The sequence below is a fragment of the Microtus ochrogaster genome, linkage group LG1, assembly GCF_000317375.1.
Source record: "Microtus ochrogaster isolate Prairie Vole_2 linkage group LG1, MicOch1.0, whole genome shotgun sequence".
NCBI classification, from domain to species: domain Eukaryota; kingdom Metazoa; phylum Chordata; class Mammalia; order Rodentia; family Cricetidae; genus Microtus; species Microtus ochrogaster.
In genome coordinates this window covers 44,107,584-44,121,128 of record NC_022027.1, presented here as the reverse complement: position 1 = coordinate 44,121,128, position 13,545 = coordinate 44,107,584, and the positions used below count along the sequence as shown (strand labels likewise).

Genomic DNA, 13,545 nt, shown 5'->3' with positions numbered 1-13,545 from the left:
CAGGCAGTGATTTAATTAATACAGTTTCTGTGTAGTTATTTCAGGTGTAAGCTAGCTGGGTGGCTGGGATGGAACAAAGGGCCCCCACACTCCCTACAACAATAGGAGATTAATACTTAAAATGTGCACAGACTTCAAAAGTAAAGCGCCCAAATAGAAAATGAGGCAATCAATAAATAGGTAAATGGACTGAACAAAAGTTCTCAAGAAGAAGAATCAATGATCAATAAACACATAAAATATGTTTAACCTCTTTGTCCATTACTAAAGTAAATATAAAAATGTACACTGAGATTCTACCTCATTCTGGTCAGGATATTATAGAATAATAAATGCTTATGGGAATGAAGTCCTATATACTGTAGGTTTGAATATGAAGAGAGACAGTGGGTTTCAGAGAGATTGGATGACATGTTAAAGTTACCAATCAATACACAGTAGAGTTATGATTTAAATCTTTCACACTTCCCAGGGCCTGTGCACATCCCTTTATACCATTAAAGAAGGCCGACAAATATGAGCTAAAGGAGGGAAGGAATTCCAACTAGGGAAGCAGAGTTTATGGTGGAAACTAGGAAAGGAGGACCAGGCCATGGGAACAACGATTGTTTTAGTGTGGCATCATTACATTGTTCAAAACCTCTGTGGTCACTATGTGAACTCTATACTCGGTCGGAGACGTTGAGTTGACTATCTCTATGCCCAGCCCTTGGGATTTCAGTGTTTAGGCATTTTGAAAATTACTCACCCTCCCCCAAGGAGTGAGAAGTATAACAGAGAAAAATTTTTAGAGATTTTAGGATGATGCTTAAAAGGAACCTATCTTCCTAAGATTTGATTTCATGAGGGAATGCTGAGAGGAAGTCAACTGGTCATCTTACGCTATCCAAGTATATGCATATTCCAAGCCAGTACCATGAGCACCATCTGTCCTCTCTGATATGACAGCGTTTGTCATGAGAAGGGTTGCAATGGATATGCCAGAGGCAGTGTCGTGGCGGTTCATCACCTGCTGGACGGAGAGGCTAGAGGACAAGGTGTCATTTTCAGCACCGCAACACCCAATCCCAGAAGTGAACACGCCTGTGACTCAGTACCCATCTCAGAACTGAAGCCAGTTTGAGTTACTCAGATGGGCGGAGGCACTTTGGGAAGTTCCATAAAATATTGCTGTCCTGTCTGAATAATGATTATTCCAAGGAATTTCACAAACTCAGCAAACCCCGTAGTTTCCTTGGAGCACAACGTAGAAGAGAACCCAGGGACTGCAACTGTCATCTCATAATCCATGCCCTGTTCCAGGCAGCGGTCCCTTCTTATGGTGACAAAACTGACCTTTGTCCTGCCCTCCGCTACTCCTCGCCCCTGGACACTTTAGACATCTGTAAAAGTCTATTTTGTCTTCAACCTCCAACTAACTTAACCCTAACATTTGTACTCAAGTCAGCTGTTCACGACTTAACATTATGAACAGTTCCTTGAAAACAACTTATTTCATTCACAGGACTCTATTACTTATAATACAATGGCAAGCTAGACGTATTAGCAGTTCCTCGAAATAATGCTACACTATATAAGTCATCCAATAACTAGAATAAAGATTTCATACAATAAAAAATTATAATCTTAAGACCTATCAGCTAAATTTAAGCCAATGTGAAGAAGTCCTTGCTCTGGATATCACCTCAAAACCAATGCATCACACTTTCATTTGGCAGGTGCTATGCATCAGATCTTGAGTGTGGAGGTGGAGTGGAGGGAGGGAGGTGAAGTGGAGCGGGGGAGAGAAGGAGTGGGGAGGGGGACACCTTTATGTACCTGAGTAGAGAGAACAGATGAACTTCAGTGTCATTCCTTGTGCACCATCCACTTTTTCCTTTGTGACACAAGGTCGTTTATTGTCCTAAAATTCACCATATTGTCTAGGCTGAATGGGCAGCAAGCACTCTGGGACCTGGCTGTCCCCTTCTCCCCAGCAGTGAGATTGCACACATATTCTATTATATGGGTTTTGTGTAGTGAATTCAACTCTCAGAGCCTATAAGGCAAATACTTTACTGACTGAACTTTCTTTTCAGTCCCGTGCCAAATGTCATTCTAAGCACCCAAACTTTAAAAGAGAAGAAGGAAGAAGAAATAATACTAATCAGGACTGTTCCTGCCATGTAGAAAGAAGACCTCAGACAACTACAAAGTATTCAATGCCCTAGAAACTGAGCGCCATCATGAACTCAGGATGGTAGCTTCCCATAGAATTGAAACCTCTTCCTCCTAAATGCATAGTTTAACGAGATCTCATTTTCCAATTTGAAATTCTGACTTATTCCAAACCTCATTCTGAGGGAATATGGTCAAGACTTATGTGACACACAGTTAGACCTATAGCATAAATACCCCGGGAGCCTAGAGGGACAAAGTCAGCTTAGACATAAGCTAATATTACTCAAGCCTTGGGATTGTCACAAAGAGACTTCTTCTACTCTTCTTCTGCAAGCTCGCTTCCAGATTTCATCACCAAATTCTTCACTGGCATCTCTCGAAGATTATCAGTCTTTCTGACACATCCCACGCTCCTCCCCCTGCTCGTCCTGACTTCCAGATGGGGCTGCTTCCATATATGCTGACACTCTAGTTGTGACACTGACCCAGCCCTCCTGTTCTGGCTACCTTTGCCATTAGGTCACTCTCTACCTATTTAATACCCAATGCTAATTGCATTTGCTGATTTCCCACCCAGGGTGCATGGTGTGGTCATTTTAGAAATATTTTATCACTATTGTGTAGTTATAGAGACCTCTTTTTAGTACAATTCTTGCTTTCTGTCATTACTATAATTACCAATATCTTCCTGTTCTAGCCTTAAATTCTCCTCATGACTATTAATAAGTAAAGTGGAAATGTAAAAACAGTCTTTATTTGTCTCTCATAAAGTCTCAATGGTCGTCCCAGGAAATTCCCATAACTAAACATTTATTTCTTCTGGATGACTGCAGGGCCACATGTTGGGCTGTCCTCCAGCACTCAGTGAGTCTTTGTAACTAGTGAGAGGCATAACAGATAGAATACAAGACCAGGACTAAATACATTCGCAACCTCTTCCTTCAAAATATTGTCTCACCATGGTAGCCTATGGCTGGCTACCAACATGTAAAACAGTACTGGCGCCCTCTGGTGGTAAAAGGATCCTCCTGGGGAAATGGCTGTAGTGAAGAAACTAGCCAACCAGACATCACTCTGGCGCCTTTCCATGACCTGACCCCTATTTGTTAATCTTGGTTAAGCTCTATTCTTTCCTTTTCTACCCCCTTTATTTGCCTTCCCCATCTTTTGTAACACCTTAAGCCCAATTCTGATCTAGGAATTTAAAAAGGAACCCATGGGGGAAAACCCGAAGATGATGACAGTATTGGACATCATGACTTGTGATGACATAAGATTTGATTCAGGCACAAGAGACATGTCATAGGAGATTTGCCATTGGTCATGATGACAAGACAAAACACAAGCAGACAAAACATGCTGAGGAATGTTTCTCCACGAGAAGAAAATACCCATTCAATATTGTAATCAATAGAAGGAAAATTTGAGGAACATGGTTCCCTATTTATAAGTCGTTAACATTAAAAACAACACTTTCTCTTTTTTATTGTTTTTATTGAGCTATATATATATTTTCTGCTCCCCTCCCTTCTCCCCTCTCCTTCTCCCCTCTCCCATGGTCTCCATGCTCCCAATTTACTCAGGAGATCGTGTCTTTTTCTACGTCCCATGTAGATTAGACCCATGTGTGTCTCTCTTAGGGTCCCCTTGTTGTCTATGTTCTCTGGGATTGTGAATTGTGGGCTGGTTTTTCTTTGCTTTATGTCTAAAAGCCACTTATGAGTGAGTACATATGAAATTTGTCTTTCTGGTTCTGGATTATCTCACTCAATATGATGTTTTCTAACTCCATACATTTGCCTGCAAATTTCAAGATGTCATTATTTTTTTTTCTGCTGTGTAGTACACAATTATGTAAATGTACTGCATTTTCCTTATCCATTCTTGAGATGAGGGGCATTTAGGCTGTTTCCAGGTTCTGGCTATGACAAACAATGCTGCTATGAACATAGTTAAGCACATGTCCTTGTGGTACGGTTGAGCAACCTTTGGTTATATATTCAAAAGTGGTATTGCTGGGTCTTGAGGAAGGTTGTTTCCTAATTTTCTGAGAAATCGCCATACTGATATCCAAAGGGGCTGTACCAATTTGCACTCCCACCAGCAATGCAGGAGTGTTCCCTTTACCCCATATTCTCTTCAGCATAAGTTGTCATCAGTGTGTTTGTTCTTGGCTGTTCTTACAGGTGTAAGATGGAATCTCAGAGTTGTTTTGATTTGCATTTCTCTGACTGTTAAGGATGTTGAGCATTTCCTTAATGTCTCTCAGTCATTTTAAATTTCTCTGATGAGAATTCTCTGTTTAGGTCTGTACACTATTTTTTATTGGATTATTTGTTCTTTTGATGATCCATTTCTTGAGTTCTTTGTATATTTTGGCAATCAGTCCTCTGTCCAATGTGGGCTTGGTGAAGATCTTTTCCCATTCTGTAGGCTGTCATTTTGTCTTGTTGACCATGTCCTTTGCTTTACCAGAAGCTTCTCAGTTTCAGGACGTCCCATTTATTAATTGTTTCTCTCAGTGTCTGTGCTACTGGGGTTATATTTAGGAAGTGGTCTCCTGTGCCAATGTGTTAAAGTGTACTTCCCACTTTCTCTTCAATGAAGTTCAGTGTGGTTGGTTTTACCTTGAAGTCTTTGATCCATTTGGACTTGAGTTTTGTGCATGGTGATAGATATGAATATATTTTCATTCTTCTACGTGTTGATATCCAGTTATGCCAGCACCATTTGTTAAATATGCTTTTTTTCTTCCATTTGATATTTTTTGCTTCTTTGTCAAAAATCAGGTGTTTGTAGGTGAGTGGATTGATATCTGGGTCTTCGATTCAGTTCCATTGGCCCTCCTGTCTGTTTTTATGCCAATACCAGGCTGTTTTCAATACTGTAGCTCTGTAGTAGAGTTTGAAGTCAGGGATTGTGATACCTCCAGAAATTCCTTTATTGTACAAGATTGTTTTGGCTATCCTAAGGTTTTTGCTTTTTCATATAAAGCTGAGTATTGCTCTTTTGAGGTCTGTGAAGAATTTTGCTGGGATTTTGACGGGCATTGCATTGAATCTGAAGATTACTTTTGGTAAGATTGACATTTTTACTATGTTAATTCTACCTACCCAAGAGCATGGGAGATCTTTCCATTTTCTGGTGTCTTCTTCAATTTCTTTCTCCAAAGATTTAAAGTTGTAAAAACAACACTTTCAAAATATAAATTGATCCCAATCTCTGCTCACCACATTATCAGTCTTAACATGTGGGTATGAGTGTTTCTAAGATGTCAACACACTATTCATCTCCCAGGATGCACTGCTGCTATAGTAGTGCTTCACTGGATGATGGCCTGTGCTCTGAAAAAGTTCAATGCATCTCTAAATACATCTTGCTCAATCTTATTCAAAACTCTGCAGCTGAATCTAACCTCACAGGCATAATTAATTAGCAGCTTACTACATTACTTCCATTTTTATTCTACAAGGAACAAATCAATGCCCCTTGAGTTACCATATTCAGAAAAATGCCCACAAAGGAAGAAATTTAATTAAGTTTATCTGAAGCTAATTTAACCTGACATTATTCTTTCATAAAATTTAATTTCACTTGGAGTTTTCACTCTCCCTTTGTATTTTATAAATACCTGTGAAGTTTAAAGCCTGGAAAATACCAGTAGCATGTAAGTAAACAGGAAATCAATAGAGGTTATCTATCATTCAAGCTTTAAATGTGGCAAGGGCTGCAACAAGGGGTGCCAAGAAAAAATAAACACTGTATGCCAAGTAAAGTAGGAAATTGAAAAAAACGCTGGATCTCGTAAATGAAATCATTAATAATCTCTATCTGTTGCTGCTCTTGGATTTCTAGAAACAGAAATTTCTTGACAGTCTATGGAGGCTTCAGAAGCCCGAGCTTCTCTCAAGCTCCCTTCTCCATCCTTGGCTCTCTCAATGTTTTGTTTTGTTTTTTCCTTTTTCTCACAAAAATATAAGCTCTACAATGGGCAGACTTTGTCATTTTATTACGTATTACATCCTTACAATTTGAAACATCTGCTGCACAAGAGTACAATTACTGGTGGTCAAATCCAATCTTCCCTTCACTCTCTGAGAGTTTTCATGTCTGATAAAGTCAGAGACATGCAGTCGACCCTCAGTATTTCTAAGGAAATTAATCACACATACGAACTCTGTACTCTAGCCTTTCCTAGGATCTAAAATATCATTCAGGTTACTTAATTTACCTTATGATTAAAACTAATAAATGTAGGTTGATCTCGAATTTCCTGAGGAACCGCCACACTGCTTTCCAGAGTGGTTGCACAAGTTTGCATTCCCACCAGCAATGGATGAGTGTACCCCTTTCTCCACACCCTCTCCAGCAAAGGCTATCATTGCTGTTTTTCATTTTAGCCATTCTGACAGGTGTAAGATGGTATCTTAAAGTTGTCTCGATTTGCATTTTCCTGATCGCTAGGGAAGTTGAGCATGACCTTAGGTATCTTTTGGCCATTTGAACTTCTTCTGTTGAGAATTCTCTGTTCAGCTCAGTGCCCCATTTTATAATTGGGTTGGTTAGCCTTTTACGGTCTAGTTTCTTGAGTTCTTTATATATTTTGGAGATCAGACCTTTGTCAGTTGCGGGGTTGGTGAAGATCTTCTCCCAGTCAGTGGGTTGCCTTTTTGTCTTAGTGACAGTGTCCTTTGCTTTACAGAAGCTTCTCAGTCTCAGGAGGTCCCATTTATTCAATGAGGCCCTTAATGTCTGTGCTGCTGGGCTTATACCTAGGAAGCGATCGCCTGTGCCCATCTGTTGTAGCCACCACTACACCCATCTTCCCTAAACCACATGACATTACCAACCGGCATTGATCTGTTTCTTACATGTTGCTCAGCCACATTTGCCCAAGCAACTGGAAAAGTACACATTTGTTCCGGAGCTTCATCTATTGTTGCAAGGGTCATCAGTGTTCCCCATATGGTGTGACAGATGCTAACACAGGTGCAATAGGCCAATAATACGATGACCGCATTGAGACAAAATTCAGTCCACAGACGTCAGTCTTAGGCTTGCCCATGTGTGTCTCCTACAGGTTCTTTCAGTGCCCCAGAAATTAGGGCAGGAATGATTCAACCATGTCATTCCACCACATGACAGTCACTCTGGACTTACCTGCAGCCACTATGATAATATCTGCCAGTTGAGTATGGGCCTTCAGTTGCTCTCTGGGAGTGTATCTGTGAGCTATCGTCACTGTGGCGTCTCCTGCAACGCAGAAGAGACTCCATTAATGGCTACTGTAATTTCCAAAATTCTACAAAGGTTTTAAACCTGAGGTAGTTTTTGCTACTACTCATAAATAGGAAAGTTGCTTCGACATGATTAAATTACTTTGAATTATGAACAATCAGCAAGTTTAAGTTCATATAAGCTGACCTTCACAATTTATAATAAAATTATTGGTTTGTGTCATCTGACTTAATTTTTTTTCTCTAACATAGTTGACCAAAAGTTATGTGCTCTGCTTTGGACCCACAAAAGTTCTTCAATTATTTTTTATAATTGTATATAAAATACAGAAGCTTTAAATTGAAAAAAAATTACTTTGGAAAGAAAAAAGAAAGAAGTTCTAGATGAAGCAAAATGTTAAAAGTCTACCTTTCAGTTGTATACACAGACAACCATATAAGGCTAAATGAGAGTAAAAGCCACCCATCCTTGGATATACATTTTTGTACATTTTAAATTTTGTATTGACTGGCTCTCCGCTGATATTAGGGTTGCACGCTGGTGTATTAATGACAGGGAAACAAATACAGACAGCAACAAGACACATGTTCTAAAAATGTGGTAATGTATTGCAGAAAAATAGGTGAGCTATTAATTCTGCCAAGAAGGGGTGTCAAGACGCGGTTCCTAATGGAGGCAGAGTATCTGCTAATGTTCCCAAGCATTACAGACAGGAAAAGGAAGAAAAGGACATTTCAAGTGAGAAGATAAAGCCAATCAAGGTAGCGACTGTGTTTAGGAAAAGTCAAGAGGACTGGAATAGAGCAGGAAGCCTTTGTGGGAAAACTTGAATGGGTTAGAAAGTAAGAAGGAATGTGCGGAGCTCTGTCATCGCAAGCTATGACACGGCTTGGGAGGAAGAAAGAGGTAAAGGCAGTGAGGGAAGCAGTCTGGGAGTGGTGACACAGAGGAGTTGCCCCAGCAGGAGGCACTGGGAACTGCAGCGGAGCGGAAGGCCAGGCAGTGCCTCCACCCTAACCCCCAGCAGGAGTGTCGTGCGAGCAGCAGATCTACAAAAACCCATCCATTTAATGATGAGTAATAAATAAGGATTTGGTGAAGCATCAATAAACATCCCCAGGAAGGACAAGTCTAGGGTAATGGGGAGGTGACGAAATGGCCAGGGCTCCAGTGGTGGCTAAGACTAGCCTAGTCCAGTCATGATGACTAGAGCTTTTATCCACTGATGCAGCAAACTTTACCATAAGAAAAGTTTTAAAGGAAATACTTCAAATGTGGCAAAAATAAGAAAGAAGTACACAAAAATGAAATCAAAATGTGTTTTAACTAATTTATCGATATATCAAAAGGCAACGATTTGTTGTGGAAATTGAACATTATGAACAAACATTATAATAATTTTTAATTGGAGCTTAAAGTAATAAAAGTTAGGAGGAAGTGACATGAATCCATCCAAACTGACCTATACTGGTCAAAACTGAGAGGCATTTTAGTAATGACTCTGAATTTTAAAGATTGAAATAAAAAGAATCCTATAAACAAGCATCAACCTCACCCACCACCACCCCCAGCCTCAAATAGAGAAATTCTCAGAAAGACTCATGTAAAGAAATTGGGATGCAAGAATTTTCCCACAAGCCACTCAAATTAAGATTAAGAGTTGCAAACAATATTAAAAATTCATGACCTTGGAGAATATTGTTTATAAATGAAAAGAACTTGCTAAGACATGTGTTCTGATTTACCAAACCCATTTGCAGAATGGAGCAGTGTGACATGTTTTATTACAGAAATAAGACTTTGAAACATGTGGAGATCTGACTGACAGACTTCCACGGCTTGATTACTCTCTTCTAAGTCATACTGAAGTTTAACTGCCATGGCAACGATACTCTGGTGGACCAGCAGTGTTTATTTGATGGATAAGAGCCCTGGTGATTAATGCTGCCGGGGAAGTGGACGGACGCCTCATGAAAGATTGTTTCAGCAGCATCTGTAACGCTCACTCTTTGCAGCTGTAAAGCAACGGCCTCTGTTCTTCACAGATTACCGGCCGCGGTATTCTGCTATAGTAGCAAAAATCTGATTCAGACACTGGCAAACATAAATGGTATTTGCTTAGATAATGTAGAAAGAATGTAACACACAAAGGGAGAATGGGAAGGGAAGGCCAAGTCTTCTGGTTACTCATACATAATAATGGGTATCAACAAGTTGTTCTAAAAGCTAATAAGCCAATAACACAGGCATCTATTTCAAAATATAAATATTCTGAAAGATGAGTTTTATTGATTAATATCAGATAAGAAACAAAAACTGAAATCAGAAATGGAGCAAGAACATTCTACCAATTCTTTTATAATATTAATAGATACTACACAAAAGTAGAGAATTAAATCTGCTCTATGTTATAATTATTAAGATAATAAAAATCTTAAATATTCAGGACAGAAAAGCTTAAAAGTAAAAGGAAAACAGAATAGAGAGTACGTTGATAATCCTGACCATAGGTATTTACCATAAAAATGAATAAAGAATTTCCAGTCACCTATAAAGGATAATTGAAAAAGCAATTCAATAATAAATAGAACAAAGATGTACACTGAGAAAGCAAAGAGGTGGTCTGGGCGTGGTGGCACATGTCTTCATCCCAGAACTTGGGAGGAAGGGGCAGGAGGATCTCCAGATTGAGGGTAACCTTTCTCATGGTGAGTTCCAGGACATCCAGAACTATGTAAAGAGATCATATCTAAAAAGCAAAGGCAAAGGGGTATGCCTGTAATTCCAGTGCTTGAGTCACAGAGGAATGGATTTCCAAGTTGAGGTTATCCTAGGCTACACGAGTTTTAGTCTAGAAGGCTAGCCTGAGACACATACCAAAACCTGCTCCCAAAAATTATTTTAAAAGGGAAGAAAAAAAGAAGGAAAGAGAAAAGAGAGGAAGAGGACAGAAGGTGTGACACAAATGAATATAAATAGACAAAATAAAATTGTCATCATGAAGAAAATGAATTCACGTGAACGTAAACAGGTAAGTAACAAGTAATGGAGGAATGCAACTCGTGATAAATAGGAATATACTGCAGTTGCTGAGCTTAATCTGCCCTTTTCAGATCACGACAGGTCAAATACAGAAAACACAAATAACATTATATGATTACAATGTATCAAACTCTGGAAAATAAATTATGTGTATGTCTTATGTAGCCAGACAACAATTTCAAGTGGTATTTTTTTGGGGTAGCATTATTTTCATTAATACCAAAGCAGATAATTATATAATTCATAAATAATTAGTCTTGATCACAACTTAGTAAAGATATTATTATTGACAAAAATCAGACATGAAATAAACTTCTTACTGAACATTTAAAAATCCTATTTCAAATAATTATTCGATCAAAAAGGAAATACAATACTGTAGAAGTTCTAGAAACTTTTATAATATAAGCAGTTTATATTAAATCCTACAAATAAATATAAAGCAATTCTTAAAGAATAATACATAGACCTAATTTACTATATCAATAAGACAGAAACCAGAAAAATTAATCAACCATTGATGTAACTTACTAAAAGTTACATAAAGAAAAAAATCAATAGTAGAAAAGATTAATGAACATAAAGTTAGATGCATTAGATAAATACATATAGCAATATTTTACTATTAAAACACCAAGAGAATTCATTAAATTATCCAAGGAAAAAAATGAAAATGCAAAAATAAATACCTGATATATATAACAGCATGTTAGAAAGCACTGGGCAAAGCCCTCATTGTAATAGCAGATCAAAAGGAATCATGAGCAGGAAAGGTATAAAATCAGTGTGATATAAATTTCCCTAACATAATACCAAAAGACATAAACTAGAGGGAGTGGATGGACAACCATGTTCCTGGGCAAAATCTCTCACCATAATGATGACCATTCTCCTACATCTGCTGCAAAAATAGTACAACTCTGATCAACTATTTTTCTTTTGGAGGGAAGCATCTAATTGATTTTAAAGTTATTATAGAAAACACAAAAGAAACTAGCCAAAAAGTTTCTGAAAATGAGAAACAGAGGTAACTGGTCAGTCTATGGTCTGCCTCATTTTAGCAAATGGTGCAGGTTATTCTCGGGTCCTGCCATAAAAGCCCAAGTTTCCCTTGTTTTTTCTTTAGGTTTTGCTCACTACTAGTTTAGTGTTTGTGTTTACATCTTCCCTAAAGAACTAATTAGGAAGCATTCAGTCACTTTTTAGTCCAGTTTCCTATTTGGAAGGGTCCCCTTATACCTAGGTGACCAACCCAGTGTTCTCTTATTTCAAAGAGAGTCTCCCAAATCCCTACCAAAAACTAAAATAGAATAAAAAAAAAAATCAGAGTCAAAATTTCCCATTCTGTTAGTATTGATGATTCAGCAAGAAATTGGTAGCTATTTAACACCACAGTGAGAGGTATACACATGAACACACACACACACACACACACATACACACACACACACACACTAGCAATCTGCAAAGTTTGATGCAAACTAAAACAAAAACTAAAATAGAATAAAAAAAAAAATCAGAGTCAAAATTTCCCATTCTGTTAGTATTGATGATTCAGCAAGAAATTGGTAGCTATTTAACACCACAGTGAGAGGTATACACATGAACACACACACACACACACACACACACACACACACACACACACACTAGCAATCTGCAAAGTTTGATGCAAACTAAAACAAAAACTTCAATCTTCATTTAAAAATTACTATAGTTCTTTAGTAACATCAGATTAATTTGCTACTCTAAGTTCAGTTAGAAAGGCCCATAGCAGATACTAAAAACATATTTAGATTTGACTGACCAATGTTTGTGATTATGATGATAATAACTAAACCATGGCAAAACTCTTGGCAGGATATTTGGTAGCCCTCATGATGTTAGCAAAAGAAACATGAACCAAAGAAGCTAAAAGTAAAGGTGTTTAGACTTCTGACTCCTACTGAAGAGAGCCTCTGAACTATTCCTGGCACCCACCTTTCGAGCAACTGTACATTTTAGCTGGCATGGTGTGGAGAAGATGAGTTATGTAAAATGCAGAGAAATCAGTTCCTAGACATTCTAACATTTCCAGCAACAGTTGTCTTACTAGAATGCATTAGTTGAGACACTGGCATCTTAGGAGTATTTTACACACTGCTGGGGATTAAATGTGCTGTAAGTGAGAGAGTAGCCAGGGGTAGACTGAGCTTCTGGAGAACTTATGGTACCACTGACTAAGGTGGCATATTCATTTTGCATTATGATAGCAAATGATTGAGAGAAAATGTTTGGGCTCATAAGTTTAGAAGTTTCAATGCTTCAGCAGATGACCTCCTTGCCTTGGGTATGTGGTGGAACATCACAGCAGAAGCCTTCATAGCATGGAACCATCCATTTACCTTGTAGTCAGAAGCAAAAGAATAGGAAGAGAGTAATACCACAATTTTCCTTGAGAACATGTAACCAACAACCCAAAGCTTCCCACTAAGTTCCACCTCCTCCGAAAAGCTCTATGTACTCTCCAGGACTCCCAATTCTGCCCAAGGAGTAAATCTTTACCACCTGTACCCACAAGAGACACTTGGGATCGAAGCTATGGGTAAGATAATGGGAATAAAATTGGTTGTAAGGATCCATAAAATAAGTGTGAAGTGTTTCCTGGGCCATGCCTGTGAAACTATTGAGTGGATACAAAAGTCTAGTATTTTGAGTCATGGGACTACAAAGGATCATCGAGGGCAGTGATTCTTAACTTATGGGTTGAGGTCCCTTTCACAGTGTGTTAGTTAGGGTTTCTATTGCTGTGATGAAACATCATGACCAAAAAGAAAGTTGGGGAGCAAAGGGTTTGTTTGGCTTATACTTCCACATTACTATTCATCACTGAAGGAAGTCAGGACAGGAACTCAAACGGGGCAGTGCTGTGGGACAACGATCTTGTACTCTGTAAAGATTTATCAGTTGTATTGTTTTAATAAAATGCTGATTGGCCAGTAGCCAGGCAGGAAGCATAGGCAGGGCAATGAGAACAGGAGGATTCTGGGAAGAGGAAAGACTCAGTTTGCAGTTGTCATCCAGACACTGAGGAAGGAAGATGTGACTGCCTCACTGATAAAGGTA

General features: G+C 38.6%; 1 protein-coding gene across 5 annotated transcripts in view; it reads right to left on the bottom strand.

Annotated features, from left to right (window-relative positions):
* Window positions 1-13,545, bottom strand: part of Mthfd2l (methylenetetrahydrofolate dehydrogenase (NADP+ dependent) 2 like) — a 93,052-nt gene that overhangs the window by 45,480 nt on the left and 34,027 nt on the right. For all 5 annotated transcript variants that reach the window (XM_005359480.2, XM_026785320.1, XM_026785322.1 and 2 more), the window contains one exon: window positions 7,321-7,413. In XM_005359480.2, the coding sequence (XP_005359537.1) occupies window positions 7,321-7,413 (93 nt within the window). The remainder of the gene's footprint in view (window positions 1-7,320; window positions 7,414-13,545) is intronic.